This window comes from Lethenteron reissneri, chromosome 11 (assembly GCF_015708825.2).
Source record: "Lethenteron reissneri isolate LAM-NWPU_2019-01 chromosome 11, ASM1570882v1, whole genome shotgun sequence".
Classification (NCBI taxonomy): Eukaryota; Metazoa; Chordata; class Hyperoartia; order Petromyzontiformes; family Petromyzontidae; genus Lethenteron; species Lethenteron reissneri.
Window position 1 is genome coordinate 12,107,581 of NC_083789.1, and position 18,215 is coordinate 12,125,795.

At 42.7% G+C, this 18,215-nt stretch overlaps 1 protein-coding gene across 2 annotated transcripts; it reads right to left on the minus strand.

The window, feature by feature from the left end:
• Positions 1–690: 690 nt before the first annotated feature.
• Positions 691–13,662, minus strand: LOC133341464 (uncharacterized). Of its 2 annotated transcripts, none has more exons than XM_061550124.1 (18): positions 13,513–13,662; positions 12,448–12,570; positions 11,775–11,831; positions 10,570–10,696; positions 10,362–10,451; positions 9,859–10,040; positions 9,672–9,708; positions 8,725–8,824; positions 8,452–8,597; positions 7,306–7,412; positions 6,491–6,591; positions 6,116–6,240; positions 4,927–4,979; positions 4,628–4,695; positions 3,678–3,787; positions 3,175–3,325; positions 2,074–2,125; positions 691–1,326 (listed from the first exon to the last, which is right to left on the minus strand). In XM_061550124.1, the coding sequence occupies exons 2-18, from the start codon at positions 12,524–12,526 to the stop codon at positions 1,133–1,135; spliced, it is 1,779 nt and encodes a 592-aa protein (XP_061406108.1). In that variant the 5' UTR covers positions 12,527–12,570; positions 13,513–13,662; the 3' UTR covers positions 691–1,132. The 2 variants fall into 2 exon arrangements, with proteins under 2 accessions (XP_061406108.1, XP_061406107.1); XM_061550123.1 differs by having other exon boundaries at positions 693–1,329.
• Between the last annotated feature and the right edge of the window lie 4,553 nt (positions 13,663–18,215).

The following is an 18,215-nucleotide window of genomic DNA, read 5'->3' on the forward strand; positions in this document are numbered from 1 at the left end:
AACTGTTACACTGATAATTTAAAATTTACATTTCCATTGTAGACTGGTATTTGGCAGACTATTCCTCTTAGACTGAAAAGGCACTCAAATGATTGGAAATGTATGCAGTCATCAAAGCCGTCACTATCCAAAATCCTACATTGAATATATATTTAGGAATCATAACCATGAACAAAAATGGAACAGCTACACTGGGATTACATGGAAGCGATACAAACAGCTTGTGCAGGTGGATTGATGCATTGCAGAATCCCGGAGAGGTGGCCATGGCAGAGATTATCAGTTTGAATCCAACGGCCGCCCTGTTTATCACTGCGCGCGTCATCACCGTACAGTGGACGTTAAAAGATTCCCTGACGTCATTCACAAGAGTCGGTCATTGTGTGCCGGCGTCGGTTTCCAAATCTGGAAACTTTGAAAATTCCCCCTAAATTTCTCAATTGGGATCGCAGGCACAGCAGAAATGACTGCCCCTTACGTACAGACTCGCGCTCCAGGTCACTTCGACTCTGGGTTCATTGTGGCTGATGTTTATGGTCCATAATACAGGTTTTTTTGGTTAGATTTCGTTAATATATAAATGTGCCGTTAAACCCGCCACCACCCGACACAGCCAATTAGTAAGGTTTGTCACGTAAACAGAACGTGCCAATTTGTTACCAGTCCAGCACATTGGTGTGTTGGAGAGCAAAGTCACAACATTTACAAAAAAGAATGCCACAACATTTACAGAAAAAATGTAATGTTGTGGCTTTGCTCTCCAACACACCAATGTATTGTACTGGTAACAAATTGGCATGTTCTGTTTAACGTGACAAACCTTACTAATTGGCTGTGTCGGGTGGTGGTGGGTTTAACGACACATTTACGCGATTGAATCCAAAAAGCCTGTACTATGGATGATATTGGTCGTGAAAGCCTACTACGTGTTAAACTGATGCTTGTGGTGTGGGCACTGATGTAGCTCATAACTAGTAAAGTATTACCTTTGTAACATATCTTTCATCCCTGGCGATTCATTTTTTGTACTGATAAACTTGCTTCTTTTTGTTTAAAAGCAGTGTATGTCGGTGGTCCATTTATCGAAAAATACATAGATTTTAAAATGGCATTAACGTTATGATACTATTCATTAAAACAAATTAAATCCAGTGCGCCCACCCAAAATTTCCGGCATGTTAAGATCATTAAGACCAGTCGAGGAGCTATTGCTGCCCCAGCAGTCAAGTGGAAAGCTGGACCCTTCGTTCCGTTCCGAGTTTGGAGCATTAAACAAAGTAAATCCTTGCGGGAGTTCACTGCCATTTCCAGTGGCTTCAGTCGAAGCTGCTGCATTCAGTAAAGTGAAAGGGCAAGAAAAAAAGGAGAGCTTGGCTTGGGCTTGTTAATGTATTAATTTATCTTAATGCAGACGCATTATCAGGGATGTATGAACACAAAATCCATTAGCATCGAAGAAGTGCTTTGTGTTAATTTGTGATGGCAGCAATGAGTAATGGTGTCACACTAAGTGGATTTGATGTAGCATTCATGTTCAGTTTTTGCCATGTAAGATGTCCTTTGCTTGACATTATCTTTTACTTTAAGTCGTTTGTGCGATACACAACTACGACAAATCATCTACATTTTGATTTAAAACTTATTTTTTATTCACTTTACCGAAATAACCATATAATATGAAATCATCTACATGTTTACGGCACAAGACTGCAAAAAAAAACCGTATTTGAATGTGGGCATTACTGTTATTTTGAGTACCGTATCAAAATTAAATATAAATACTGTAACCTTTCACATTGTTTCGGGGGATGTGAAGACAAATGAAGGCGCATGTTTCACTATCTGGAGTGCTCTTCTGAAGCACTTAAACAGGCGTGTGTTGTACACGTGTATAAACTTTATGTTAATGTTTGACCGAATATGAATATTTAAAGAGCCGAAAGGGATTTGGTGGTTGTATTCGTTATCGCTGAGGCTTATTTTTACGAATCTATTCAATTTCCTAAGCAAGTTATAAATATTTTCTTACCTCGTCAATATAAAATATAGGACCATGATTGTGTCAGTGCATACCTGCTTTAAACATTTCATGAGATGTCTCCTCTGAAGCGCCTCCAAATTGATTCTGAAAAACAAGACGATACATTTCACTTTTAGCTGCAACGTATTGTTATAAACGCATACTATGACTAAAGTGCTACTTTCACTACTGTTTGGGCCAGATTTGCATATTGATACAACTAAAACACGTCCCCTGGGGAAATTAGAAGTTTATTATCCATTCGTGGAAACATCAGTACGTGTTGAACAAAGAGCGTGATAATTCAAAACATACTGTGGTATCAAAGAATGGTATTTTAAATAGTTCTTATTGCTGATTTGTCTGCATGTGTTTCGAACTCCGGGAACACACATTTTGTATTAATACGTGCAGCATGCTGTTCACACGGTGTGTCACTCTCAATTTTACTCGCGTCTAACACATTCCTGCGGAGGGAGCTGGTAGGAACGTTGGGTTCCTCGGTCAATGGCCAGGGTCAACGGCGGCGTGGTGTATTCCGCAAATATGCACGACTGTGAGGGCGGGCACAAGCCGGCGTGAGTAGGTTAAACGTTGAGTTTTATAAGGGCACCACGGGGTGACCAGCCCCTCCCCACCCAGCCCCACCGCCCACCCAGCCCCACCCTCCCCACCCAGCCCATCCCCACCCAGCCCCTCATCACCCTCCCCTCACCACCCAGCCCCACCCCTCCCATTTTTGGATGCACGATGGACGGACACAATAATCCCCTGTGGGCTGGTGTAACCAGGAGGTTCCTACCAGTATAACTATACGTGTGTAGTCCTTATGTTGGAGCGGTAGTGTTGCGGTTAGTGCGCTGCGCAACGAAACCGACGACCCAAGTTCGATTCCTACTCATGGCCAAAACCAGTGACGATTATCTGAACCGGTCCTTGGCTTCCCCTAGGTCGACTCAGCCTCAAATGGGTACATAGTGCGGTGTGTAGGGAGATAAAGGTTGTCAGGCGTGGTGCTGGGCACCCACCCCCTCGAGTGCCATGCCGGCCCTTCATAGGTGCCTGCTAATAGCACTTGCCCTAATAGTATGTTGAGGCTATACGGGGGATCCTTCGTCTTTGTCGTGCTTATACAGTGTATTGTGTAATGTCACCTGTGCTGAGTTTCTGGTGTTAAACATTGGTCTGCAGGTAAAAATGAAGCCTGGAGATTTTGGCAGAAACATATCAAAAAAATTTTCCATTGAAGTTTCACCACTCTCATTGGCTTCAGTTGAGTGTGGTGCTTTGAGTGAACTTGCGTTGCTGCCAAAGGAATTTAAAAAAAAACAACACATTCATCAATAACAGTCTTAAAATGAAATACATGAGTCTTAAAATGAAATATATATACATATAAAATGAGTGACATTTTGGGCAATGGCTATTCTTTATAGCATATAGAGAAGCTAGAGAGAGTAAATAAGAGATGGAGACTGCACTTTACACCATGGGGCCTGATGGAAATTACATTTTTTTTTAGTTTCTGATTACTAGTTTTTAAAATGGAAATTTACATTCCATACTTGCCTTCAAATAATGCAATTACATATTAACTATTATGGTGATGGATATGGCATTGCTGTTTGCATCTTTTATTATTTTGGGAAATATGTACCTCGCGGGAACAATGGCATCTCCTTGTCCCGCCAGAGTGGACGGCGAGGTTTGGGAAGGAGTTTCATCTTCTTCAAAGACCGTGGACAACTCGGCATATCCAATTGATTCCTGTATATTAACAATATGACAATACCATTATACGCGGTTGCTATTGACAGTTTATTGTTTTGAAATGTGTCTAGAAAAACTGTGTGGCAAAGGTTATTTTGTGATTGTTAAGTCATTTTGCTTGTACATACATATTTGTCGTCCTAAATTCTTTGTAGATTTTAGTGATTTCTGCACAGTACATTGTGTATCCCAGGTCTCCCTTTTCAATGATGCAATAGGCAACCTTTTTATAACGTTCACATCTAAAGATTTAAGATGTAAGGTGTTTTATTTATATGGTGCTTATATAGCTCAGAAACTCAAAGCACCATGCATCATTCTGCCCTACTGGCAGTGGAGCCAAGGGGAGACCCCAGGAGCAGCTGTCCCTCTGCAGAACAAGGTATACAGAGCACCGGTCTGCAAGTGGGAGGTGATTTTACAATAGCCTATAACATTTACGAGGCTGTTTTAAAACAGGAACCGGCCAGGTGATTCAACTATAGAGTAAGCTGCTCGCAATCGGAAAGTGACAAGTTCAAATCCTGGTTGGGGGTTGACTCAGCTCATCATCCCGCCAGGGTTTATCCAATGAACAGCACCCTGTGGGGAAGTGAACAACTGTTGTCCAATGGATAGTCACCCTCAGCAGAGGAACGTGGAATTTCCACCATCGGCTCAGGGTGTAAATAGGTAAGCACCGCCCCCCCCACCCCCCCCAATGCTCATTTGAGCAGCAAATTACTTTGACTGTTTTAGTTTGGAATTAAGTTTACAGCACAGCAATGCTCGTAAGTTTGTTCTTGTGTTGGCATTCCCACAAGATCAGTAACCAGCTGTAACGCAATTGTGGGGTACCTGAGTCAGAGATCGTTGACTGCAACTTCTGCTCTCATATTCCATTTGTTTGATGTCAGTTTCTTCATCTTAAAGATACAAGGGAGTGTCAGAAATGTACAACTGACCGAAATATATCATTCAGTACATGATCAACTGCTGATGCTGCACTGATGGTTGGTATGTGGAGGTCAAGAAGATTTTGGGTGTCGCGAACAAAAAATATCAAAATTAACTTTCACTAATTTTGGCAACTGTGGTCAAGTTTTCCCTGTATCCCATGCTCCTGTAAAACACAACTCCCATCCACTCCAGCGTACCCTTGTCTTGTAGTGCTTTGTCCTTCTCTTTAGGCACGTCTTCTCGTTGAAGTCTGTAAACATAGCATGCACGGTCGCTGTTACTGAAGCTCATTCTAAAGAAGCTGCACTTGGTTGTTACCACACACTGTGTGGTGCTCGACCCCAGCAGTCCAGTGCTGCGTTGTTCTCTTGATTAGACTGCGTCGTTTTAGTGTTTTTGGCCACCTTGAGCCAATTTGTTTGAAATTTATAATCCGTGCATTTTCTTGCATTGGCTCTACTTGCCGAATTGGTCTACTTTCATTACCATAACTGGCATCTTATTTCTTGTGTACACAATAAAAAAAATTCGTGCAATTCACCTTAGCTTTGTTTCATTTGTGTATTAAGTTGTCGAGATTTTCTAAATTTAAAGTGTTTTAGACATTGTGTGTATTTAAAATGACTTGCTGTGAAATATGATCCTCATGGCGGTACCCCGGTACCAAATAATACAAACTGGTCGAGGCGATTAAATATTTAATTTCTGGGACACTATTTTTGTCCAGGGGTATACTTCACTCCGCAACTGAGGTACCAATCAATCCGAAATCAGTGCTATTCCGCGATGTTGAAACGCCAAACATTAGCATAAAAAATCCGTTATCGAAAAAAATCAACTTTGAATAGTGCATATTCTTAGGTCTTTCGGTAAAGTCACGTAGATAGGTTCAAAGGAATTAACAAAACATAACAAAAAACTACGACGCTTCGATCGCAACACAAGCGGTCGTCTTCAGGAAAAGGAAGACGACCGTTTGTGTTGCGATCGAAACGTCGTAGTTTTTGATTATTTTCTTTGAACCTATCTAAGTGACTTTACCGAAAGACTCAAGAATATGAATTCCTGCAATCACGAAAGCTTTAAGTCAAGATTTAAATAGTGGATCGTCTACAGCTCGTCGAGATGAGTCGATTGCTGCATCACCGACCATCAACAGATTAAAAATGACTGCATCACGGACATTATGCGAGAGCCGGGGTACTATGGTACCCTGGGGTATCCGCCATAAGGTTCATATGCACACCCTTGCAAACGGGATGAAGCGAGTTTCCAAGGAAATTGTTTTCATCACTAAAATTACGCAACCCAGGCCACCCTCGTGAAAGGTGCAAAATTTCATCTGGTAAATTTAAATAACTGTCAGTCGAATGAAGACTGACTCACCTCATACGATCTTGAAGTGACGCAGGCAGCTGCACAACCTTGAAGATGTTTTTTCTCGAACCCTCCGCAGCTTTAGACGCAAGAGCAATTCTGCTGCCATCTGCAGCGGCGTCTCCTGTATTTCCCTAGGAAAAGATAAATACCGTGATCCCCGAATTATAAGATGCACCTATTTTCTCAGTTTTTATTATAGATAAGCAAAATTTTGGGGTGCATCTTGCAATCAATCCATTGTGTGCGTGACCAGATTTAGATAACTTCACTGACACGGGCACAAGTTTAAGGTACGTCTTATTTTCCCTGAGGGTCTTAGAATGAGAATATGATGTGCTTTTTTTCGTAGAAGCGATACATTTTTTCAATTGTAATAATTACCTGACCACATGTTTTGTCGGTTTGAAGATGGATCTGAAGTTCAGGCATGCGCGGCGGTTGGCTGGACTTGGTGTTTATTTTTGGCGGACGTACATTCCATGCTTGTAAATGAGATAAAAAGAAAAATAACGGAGTTTAATAAATCACATGCATGTCCATGATTAAAATGTGCTTTGAAAGCACAAACATAGGCACATGTTTGTCTCTCTCCATGTATCTCTGTGATATGTCTGCTTATATCTCTATCTATATGTCTCTGGTTCTGTGTTTTATCTCTCTCTCAAATTTAGCATTCTCAGGAAGAACGTAATCAACCAGGTAGGGTGTTTGACTGTTATATTATCCGACTCTCTGTTGTATTACATTACATTTCTAAGTATACTAGATTTGTGTTTCTATTTCATTTATACCTGATGATGATTGCTTGTGTTGCAATCGAAACGTCGTATGGTAGTATTTAATTTATTATTTTATCTTTGTACGTGACTTTATAGAAAGAACCAAAGAGTAATTCCTGCAGTCACGAAAGCTCCAAATAAAATTTAATATTCTGTATAAATTGGCTCAAGAAAATTTCAATTTGAATATTTTACAAAAATTGGGAGAAAAAAAACTGGTTACTAAACTGTAGCTACTATTAATAGCCAATTATAGCCCTGAGTCAGTGGTGGGAATTCCACGTTCCTATGGCAGGTACAAGTTTATCCATCGGACAACCACTGTTGATTTCCCCACAAACGTGGGACTACTTTTATCTGAGCCGACCGTTCTAACGCAGAGCCACCGAGCTGGATCATTTTAATAACAAAACCCACCGAACTCTTTAGCGCTGAGTGATGGTTGAGCTTTTTCTGCAGGAATTTGCATCACGACCTCCACTTGATTTGGTGAAAGAGCCACTTGTGGGAATTGTCCCCTTTCCCTGTAATGCATGCAGTTGTGGGTTACATAACCAATTGCCAACTGGTCCATGACTTATAAATGCAGCTCTATGAACACTTTCAGTCACTTGGCAGATCCCCTGTGGAACGTTGTAGCATTCACTGGTTAGTATCCTCCACTTCCTGCAGCTGCAAAATTAATTCATATTTTTTCTCTTCGAATAATCGTTTTACTCAGATTTATCTCGATTGTACTATCGACGTCATCCATCCGTATCTCATGCAGGGCAGTGCAACAATTCATGTTGGGGAACGGCCCACAAAATGCAGACATCACAGAGCTACTTAAGACATCCCTTCAAATGACCTTCACACAGCAGGGGGCAGCACTTTTCCACCCACTCTGCCACTAAGTAATATTCATCACATGACAGTCAAACCCATATATTTAATTCTAAAAACTGGAATTTAATCGAATTAAGTGCAGAACCAAAGTTAAAGTGATGTTAATTGTGTGCAGTCATTGGAGACTGGGCTGTGACTGTCAGCTCGCTACACTAAAGAACCCCGTTTATTCACAGACCTGGATTCGAACCCAGGTACTGATGATGCTAGCTCATACCTCAACCATCTGGCCACCCTCTACTGTCTTGTATGTAATGCTGTCCTCCAAAGCCTTCCCTTACTTGTCCTTCCATCACACTCTGCTTATGTAATAATCTTTTTCAGATAGCTGTTGCATTTACACCTGTCTGCCTTCTGAAGTCCGGTCATCTGTTACAATCCGTGCTTTCAAGACCAAACTAAAAACGTTTCTTTTTGTATTCTGTTTAGGTCCATTGAGCTTCATTTTCTCAATGCCACCCTCTCTTCCGTCTCATCTTTTTGCTGAATATGACACCTTATACATCTTGGATTGTTTGGCCATATTACACCAGGTATCACCTGGCCTGCTGACGTCAGGGCTACTGTAAGCCGCAGATCCCCTTCCCCGCCAGCAGCCAGCGCTATGCTGCTACATTACTTATTCTATGCCACTACACATGTGTACAAGAACTGCTCAAATGTAACTTTACTAGCCTGTGCTGCAAGTCGTCGCGGTTTTGTGCTCGTGGCAGACATAAGGAGACTGGGCCTCCGTGGCGTACATCCGTGTCTGTTTGACTGTCAGTACTGTCCACACGGTCCCTGATGACGGCTCCACTAGAGACGTGATGTTTCTGAAGCTACCGAGTAAAACAGCATCAGGTTATATCTTTCTTTCATGAAGAACTTGGACTTTACTTCAAATGAGGGTCACCATTATAAATTTAGTTTTACATTCTCTGTTAACCCAAATGCCAAGAATTGTACCTTGAGTATTTCACTTTCATTTTCCAGGACGTGCAGAGATGACTGCTGCTTAGCCGCAGCCAATGCTTCAAATTCCAATGTATTTTCCTGCGTCTGGACCCTGAATGTGCACTTGAGGATTTCTTCCGATGCACATAAATGAGTGTTTAAAACTATGTTTGTTTTCAAAATCAGATCCTACACGTCTATGTGCAAGTGAACAACTCCGATGATGTGACCAGTTAGGAGGTACAACGTGGTAATGATACTGACTCTGTGAATGCCCGTATTGCTGCATGTGTACAGGCAGTCCTCGAATATACAAACGCGTTCTGATCCTTAGACCCATTCGTAAATCTGTATTTGAATGCACATACGGTCAATGTTATAAAATGTGTTACACGTCGACAAAGTGAAGCATTGTTAAACTCCTAAATAAGAACTATTTTACATTTGCATATAATACTGTAATAAATATTGTATAGTTAATAAAAAATCGTATAAAGTAACATAACTAGAAAAAAATATATCAGTTTTATTTTGACTTACCCCGAGTCCCGATGCTGGCTTGCTTGTGCGGTAACAATGGCACACACGCACACACAAACGAGGGAACTTGCACGCACGCACACAATAATGACAATTTCCTGTGTAGCCTTACCAGACTGTTGGGACAAGTGCTGTTCGCGGGCAGCGGCGATGAAGGCCGGCACGGCACACGAGGGGGTGGGTGGCCAGCACCACGCCCAGCCACCTTTGTCTCCATCACACACATGTGCGCACACACACCAATACTAACTCCGAGCTCAAGGCTGACTCAAAACGTCTGACGGTGTTCGTAAGTCGAGGACTGTCTGTACACTGATTTTAAAAACTGACCGATTTTAAAGTGCTGGAGTCATGTCGGAATTAAATCAGCACTCACAAGTTACCTCTACTTCACAAACCCAGCAGAGCTGAAAGGATACGTCCCCACCACCAATTCATTCAACGTCTGTAACCGACCTGAAAAAAGACAATATTACAGATGCTGTTCGGTCCTGTTTGTGATTATGAACATGTTCAACACAACATGAATGACACTTTAGACAAAAACCTCGCAGGCAACAACAAAAACAGAAACGTATTGACTCTCTTCGACGCGTCAGTTGTTACTTTGCAAGGTGCCCCCTTGCGATTCCTCCACTTCCATGGCCAGCTCGTCATGTCTCTGTTTTTTGGCCTCCATTTCCTCCTTCTGCTTGTGGAAATGTATAGAATATGGCAGCTTCTTGTATTCTTCTTGGTATTTATTCCAAATCGTCAAGTAATGTTGCCTGAGTTCATCATAATATTTCCTGGGTGTGTGACAAACACAAGGTAACAAGCTCCAGTAATGGCATGTAATATTTCTACTCCCCGCGATATAATTATCATAGTTGAAAGCATTGCCATATGGTGATAACACTGTCCTTGTTATTTATCAGTCTGTGTGTGATATAATCAAAGGAAGGCATCATTGAGCAGGTGTTGTGTCCCACGGCTGATAAATTGTACATTTATTTGTAAGGATTAGGTTGCGGTTGGAATTCCCTGAATGAAGCATACACTACATGGGCGAATTCAAGCAACATGAATGGCGAGACAAATGAACATCTGTAACATTACACGATACTTACACTTCCTTTGCCTTGTTGTCCTTGGCATCTTGCAATTTGGACTTTTGAGTCAACTCATGTTGCACTAATATTGTCAGAGGCAATTTTAAGCTGTAAGAATGAAATGAAGAGGCACGAATAATGCTTTCCATTGGTCATTGTGCAAAAAATATTGGTTTCAGTGGCATTATATTAGACACATGCAATGGCTCGTGTTTGATGCTCTTACGTTTCACAAGCGGTCTTTTTGCGCTCCAATTTATGCTCAAGCTGTACACACTGCTCATCAAGTTCCCTGGTTTTCACTCCAATCTCTTTTATTTTTTCCCGTGTCTCCTTTAATTCATCTGCATTGACTTTAACAATGAACATAGCAATTATACAATTATGATCATCGTACAATGCGGCACTAATTATTGTCATTAATCCTTTAAATCAGGGGAAATGACATTCCAACAGAAAAAATGTTTAAGAGCTGTTTCACCATATTTCTTGAGAAGCATTTAGCAGTTCAACCCTATGGAACTGTAATCACCCACTGCTGGATAAAGACAACCCAAGCTGCAATGTAATAATCCACCCAACACCTGCGCTTGAGCTGATTTCATCGCTCCATCTTCTGGGAACGTGTCCTCTCCGACGTATTTCATTCTTTGGCTGACACTCAGTCATCATTGTTATTATAATTCACAAATGTTGGGGGGTTTTTTCATTTAAAAAATCTCAGCCTTAAAATTAAACTTGTTTTACGGAGAACCATTGGTTAACAATTCGCTTTGGCTAAACTCCGAAAAGCCTCCCACAGGATTCGTTCTTGGTGGAAATGACATTTCGCCTGAAGAGTATAAGATTGTTGAGCATTGCTAATAAGCGGTGACAGGCGTAATGGTACACGTGATGACGCAAGTGAATTATATATGTTAGAACTTACAGCATAAAGACAATATAAAATAACTTTTGGTTCTTCTGACTGTGATTCTACACAACAGTAAAAGTGGTGCTTTCTTGTGAGCCTTTCCTCTACATAACTCATATAATTGAACATAAAATCTGATCATTACATCTCCATTTCCAGATATGGAGAACAGCCATCACCTTCAATAAACCAGTTATTAAACAGATTAATTAAACATACTGTACATACATATTTGTATTCTAAACCTTCCTGTGTCGGGTGGTGGAGGGCTATGACACATTTATACTTACGCGATCTAACCCAAAATCTTTTATTATGAATTGTATTCTATCACTGGGAGGAAAAGGGAGATGTGGATGTGTTGGTCAATTAGCCTTCTTCAGGAAACAAAAAAACTATACATTTTGTCTGGCGCACTTTCATTAGGCGTAAAAATAGATTATGTATCTTCATGATACCACCCTTATATCATATCTGAAGATAGATTCACTATCTTACACGCACTACTCAGCACTTACATCTCGCCTTTTCATTTTCCTCAGCCATGGTATTGACCAGTTTACTTTCCTCGTATTCTGTTGTGGAATGTAAGAAAATATGCAATCTCAGAAAACGTATCATAACGTACAATCATATATGGAGTTAAGTTCAATTACCACATAGAGCTGATGGGTGTTTAGAAGCGTCTTACTACATTTAGAGAGGCATTATAATAATAACAAATCATCTACAGCCAGTTAAGTCAATAGGAATGCAAGTGATCCTGTCAAATCTGCATACCTGTCAACCCCTTATCAGTGCCCTACCTGATTACAGACACATTCAGACCTAATTGGTCACCACGTGGCCCTTACAAATATCAACGCTCATTCCATCACAAGGGAGAAACACAAATACATAAGACAAACATATGATTGTTTTGCCCGTATTGAAACGGCCTGAAAACTCGATTTCTCTGCACAAGAATACGAGTAAGCCGTACAGGTTGACAGGGTATGAGCTTCTCACTACACATTTATAGAGGCGCAATGATAACAATAATAACTCATCATCTACGCCCAGTTAAAGTCAACGGGAATGCAACTGATCCTGTCAGATCTGCGATGCTTTAAGCAAGCTTCAGCCCGGAGTTTGTTTGGTTTCTCGATGGGAACGAGAGGGTTTCAAGGGGTGTTGGGAGGTCGTTGTTACGAAGTTGAGCGATCAGCGTTACGATCTTGTTCAGGTCTGGGCAGTCCAAGTCCCTCTCCGCCGCCGCTCCCGACGACATCTCGCCTCGACTGGGGTCCTCCCGCCTCTCCAGCACCAACACCACTATCCGAGAGGGGAGACGGACATTGCTCACAACACAACACCAAACATTAGCCCTCTATAGCCTTGTAACAGACTCTTAAGCGAGCTGTCGGATATAAAAAAAAAACATTTAGACGCAGAGCTATGTAGGACATGCTGTGCGCAGACCTTGATAATCTCCATCGTGGACTGATTCCTCATGCACAAATATATATACAGATATATATACACACAAAACAACAGAGATGTAGAGCCTTGTAACAGACTGAAGGGGCAAGTGCTGTTAGCGAGCACACGTGAAGGCCTGAACGGTACACGAGGGGGTGGGTGGTCAGCACCACGCCCGACCGCCTTTGTCTCCCCAGTGGCGATGTTTTACACAACGCACCAGGTACTCAGTTGAGGCAGAGTCGACCTAGAGAAGGCCCAGGACCGGGTCTGACAATCGTCACTGGGTGTTGGTAACCTTGAGCGTGAATCGAACTCGTGATGCCGGGTTCGTAGCGCAGTGCGCTAACCACTGCGCCACCGCTCCCCACTTCAATAACAACAACCACCACCAACCAACCACAACGCTTGGACACAACTTGCACACAGCGAGACACGCAGTGAACAATCCTCTCACGGGTCGTGGCCACGTTCGTGGTGGTGAAGGTGGTGGTGAAGGTGGTGGCGTTGGTGGTGGTGGAAGAGGATGCGTTCCTCTTTAAATGGGTTTAAAAACCGACGCTAATTACCACACGCTTTAAACAATATATACACGCCAAAAAAGGTGGCATTACGAGATTTGAGGTCACGTAAAACGTAGGCGGCTTTGTGTATTTTTGTTGTTGTGTGCCCGATGCTTTAGTTTGTGATTGTGTGAGGCTTGCGGCCTACCCAAATTGTTTTGTTTTTAAGCTGAGGGAACCCGAGTCGATGCACAATTGTACATCTGACAAACTGATTGCAGCATAACGTTACCGTTTGTGAGCGAGAAGGCTCTGGTGTTGTGGTTGTTGTCGATGATGATAATTACAACGATAACGTTATTTTTGTTATTTGTTGAAATGACGACTTTGAGCGCGCGCACGCAGGTTAAATTTTCCCGCTCTTTTCTAACGCGGCACGTGGTCAACGCCACGTGACCCGCGGCGACCACGTGACCAACCCCCCCCCTCCCCCCCATTATAACAGGGTCGACGTTCCGGGCAATGCCCCTTCATGGTATAAACTAGGAGAGGCCAGAGAGAGAAAAAATTGTTGGAGATTGCCCTTGTTTACACCATGGGGCCTGATAAGTATTATATATTAAAACATTCTGATAACCAGCTTTTAACCAAATATAGTAGTAGCTATACCAGCGGTCGGGAACCTATGGCTCGCGAGCCATATATGGCTCTTCCGGTGACGGCATATGGCTCCCAGACAATTTTGAGTTGAAAAAAATAATAATAATAAATAAATCAGTTTGGAACTGATTTTAAAATACTTGTGATATTGCTTAATAATACTGTGTCATTTTAAAGTAAACAGAAATTCGTTTTGAAGATAAATTTCACGGGTCACGGGTCCAGTGACCAGAAGTCGCATTAAAAGTAAGACATATTTAATTTATTATACGTTAAAAATACTATATGGCTCTCAATGAAAGATATTTAGAAATATTTGGCTTTTATGGCTCTCCCAGTCAAAAAGGTTCCCGACCCCTGAGCTATACTATAATTGGTTCTTTCGGTAAAGTCACGTATGTAGAAATACAATAAAAATAGATCACGACGTTTCGAACGCAACACAAGCGCTCGTCCTCAGGTTAAAATGGCGCAAACCACAGCGAGGGAACACGCAGAGGGACATCACACACAGAGCACACAGAGAGACATCACACACAGAGCACACAGAGAGACATCACACACAGAGCACACAGATAGACATCACACATAGAGCACACAGAGAGACATCACACACAGAGCACACAGAGGGACATCACACACAGAGAGACATCACACACAGAGCACACAGAGAGACATCACACACAGAGAGACATCACACACAGAGCACACAGAGAGACATCACACACAGAGCACACAGAGAGACATCACACACAGAGCACACATAGGGACATCACACACAGAGCACACAGAGAGACATCACACACAGAGCACACAGAGAGACATCACACACAGAGCACACAGAGGGACATCACACACAGAGCACACAGAGAGACATCACACACAGAGTACACAGAGAGACATCACACACAGCACACAGAGAGACATCACACACAGAGCACACAGAGAGACATCACACACAGAGCGCACAGAGAGACATCACACACAGAGCACACACAGAGACATCACACACAGAGCACACAGAGAGACATCACACACAGAGCACACAGAGAGACATCACACACAGAGCACACAGAGAGACATCACACACAGAGCGCACAGAGAGACATCACACACAGAGCACACACAGAGACATCACACACAGAGCACACAGAGAGACATCACACACAGAGCACACAGAGGGACATCACACACAGAGCACACAGAGGGACATCGCACACAGAGCACACAGAGGGACATCGCACACAGAGGGACATCACACACAGAGCACACAGAGGGACATCACACACAGAGCACACAGAGGGACATCGCACACAGAGCACACAGAGGGACATCACACACAGAGCACACAGAGAGACATCACACACAGAGCACACAGAGAGACATCACACACAGAGCACACAGAGGGACATCACACACAGAGCACACAGAGGGACATCACACACAGAGCACACAGAGAGACATCACACGCAGAGCACACAGAGGGACATGACACAGAGCACACAGAGGGACATCACACACAGAGCACACAGAGGGACATGACACACAGAGCACACAGAGGGACATGCCACACAGAGCACACAGAGGGACATCACACGCAGAGCACACAGAAGGACATCGCACACAGAGCACACAGAGGGACATCACACGCAGAGCACACAGAAGGACATCGCACACAGAGCACACAGAGAGACATCACACGCAGAGCACACAGAAGGACATCGCACACACAGCACACAGAGGGACATCACACACAGAGCACACAGAGAGACATCACACACAGAGCACACAGAGAGACATCACACATAGAGCACACAGAGACATCACACACAGAGCACACAGAGGGACATCACACACAGAGCACACAGAGAGACATCACACACAGAGCACACAGAGAGACATCACACACAGAGCACACAGAGAGACATCACACACAGAGCACACAGAGAGACATCACACACAGAGCACACAGAGAGACATCACACACAGAGCACACAGAGAGACATCACACACAGAGCACACAGAGACATCACACACAGAGCACACAGAGGGACATCACACACAGAGCACACAGAGAGACATCACACACAGAGAACGGCAAACTGCACGGCGGCAAATACATCAAGAAGATGTGAGACGCGAAATCAGCCAACCTTAGAAATGTCATGCGATGCAAACCAGTCGGCCAACAACACAGTTAGACACTAACCTGGTTGAACACGTATTTCAAAAGACTGCTAAATCCTGTGTTCATCTTCCAGGTTGACCGGTTTCGGACCGGTTTCGACAATAATACTTAGATTTTATATCACGTCATTCATGCTAATTGCATCCCACAACGCTGTATATCAATTATATCTATTAGGGCCAAATCCTATTTATAATAACTATCAAGCAAATGAAAACCCTCATAAAATAAAACGTGAATAAGCAACTAAGGAAATGTCATGAAAGTAAAAGTCCGAGCAGCAGCAGCAGCAAGAAGTTATCCGAGCAGAGACATTTCTCCATGAAGTCGACATCCCAGACCGCAATCCGAGCTTCTCGCACGAGCAGCCAGGAAGCCTTCACACGAGGGGCGGTGGAGTGGCCAAAACGTTCATTTAGACCAGGGGTGGGGAACCTTTTGTCTGCCAAGGGCGATTTGGATATTTATAAAATCATTCGCGGGCCATACAAAATTATCAACTTAAAAATTTGCCTGTTATATTTGGTCAAACGTTTAATTAACTCACCCCCTAACGTGATGGCTGGAACTGCTTCTCTTTGGCGAGGCGTGTGATGTGAGCTGGTATTGATGATGTTGCTACTCGCAACTGCTTTTCCAGGTTTGCTCCTAGATTTATTGAATTTCGAGTCCCGCCAGCGGTTGCCTTGGCAGGGCCACACCAAATGATTTCGCGAGCCTTATACGGCCCGCGGGCCGGACGTTCCCCACCCCTTAAACCAATCGGTCAAATATATTTTAAAAAACTTCAGTGTGTTTCATCGGCAGAGCCAGGCTTGCTTGAACCAATTCTGATCAACTGAGAGATGTTATCGATAGTGGCCCGGTGGCGAGATGTTCACTCCCTCGCCTGGTATACAGGAGGCCGTAGATTCGATCCCGATCTTGACGCCTATATATTTGGAGTTTGCGTGTCCTCTCTCCCCGTGGTTGCGTGGATTTTCTCCAGGTTCTCCGGGTTTTCCCTCCACATTTAGAAAAATGCGTTTAGAGTATTTGGCTGCTATATCTTTCCACGTGATGTTGAGCTATCATTTGTGGTCAGATTGATTCTGAAAAAGAGCTATATAGCTTAATGGGCCTTATCTAGTCAAATAAAAAAGAGTTTAATTTGAGTATAAGATATGGATATTGGTTGGACGCAGAACTATATAATACACAACACTAAATAATCATTACCATCGTGGTGGAGAATGTGGAGAATTGTTATTTGATTATTGGTTGATGTGCGTACGTAAGCCATACCGTGCTAATCTGAATCCGTGATTTAACGCAACAGGTTTGTGTACCCGACTTTCATCTATGTCAGCAGTTACCGTGTGATATTATGCTACAGTTGAATTCATGATTCTAACATATCTAACACAGCAACATCACAATAACACATTAATTGCAATAATAATCACAATGTAACAGGAACACAGACAACGCGTTATATAATAAATATCAAGGCCGTAATTATAATATATATTAAAATATGCTCAAAATGTCCCCCCAAATATATTGCTACAAACAATAGAAAAAAATTGCTTTGCTATGTAAATAAAAACAACAATTTGCTAAACCTTGGCCACAGATTTCTGTTTACATGATTGTGGTTATGGTTGTACTTTATTAATCCCTAATCTCTGCCATTACATACAATGAAACAAGAAAAGGTAAAAAGAAAAAACAGAGCAATGAAATACAATACACTATTAGACATTATTGTAAAAAATAAATAAAAAGTCCATCCCATGTGTTAGTAAATTTTTTAATATTTAGGCAGGAAATTAGTTTTCAAATTTAGATTTTTTTTTCTGGGGGGGACCCCTAGACCCCCTGGAAGATTTGGTCCCCCCCAATTTTCACTCCATGGCTGCGGCCTTGATAAACATATGAACAGACTAAACAACAAACATCTACCACCCACAAGGTTCGCCATTTTACACCGATTTCCAACAAATAAAAATATACAGCCGGCCAACGTTTCAGGCAAGGACCCTCCATCGGCGCTTGAGAAAACACATCTCAGAATGTTACGTCAATCCTCTCCGTGACGCCGCCATCCCTCGCTGCCCTCCACTCAGAGCGCGCGCGCTCGTCAAACACCGCTGCGTCTCAGCGGT

Excerpts from the sequence above, each read along its gene's own strand:
- LOC133341464 (XM_061550123.1), bottom strand. The coding sequence starts at position 12,526 with ATGTCGTCGGGAGCGGCGGCGGAGAGGGACTTGGACTGCCCAGACCTG. Across the intron at positions 11,832-12,447 it reads AACGCTGATCGCTCAACTTC|AATACGAGGAAAGTAAACTG; the intron begins GTAACAACGACC and ends ATTCCACAACAG. Across the intron at positions 3,788-4,627 it reads GTCAACGATCTCTGACTCAG|GAATCAATTGGATATGCCGA; the intron begins GTACCCCACAAT and ends GTTAATATACAG.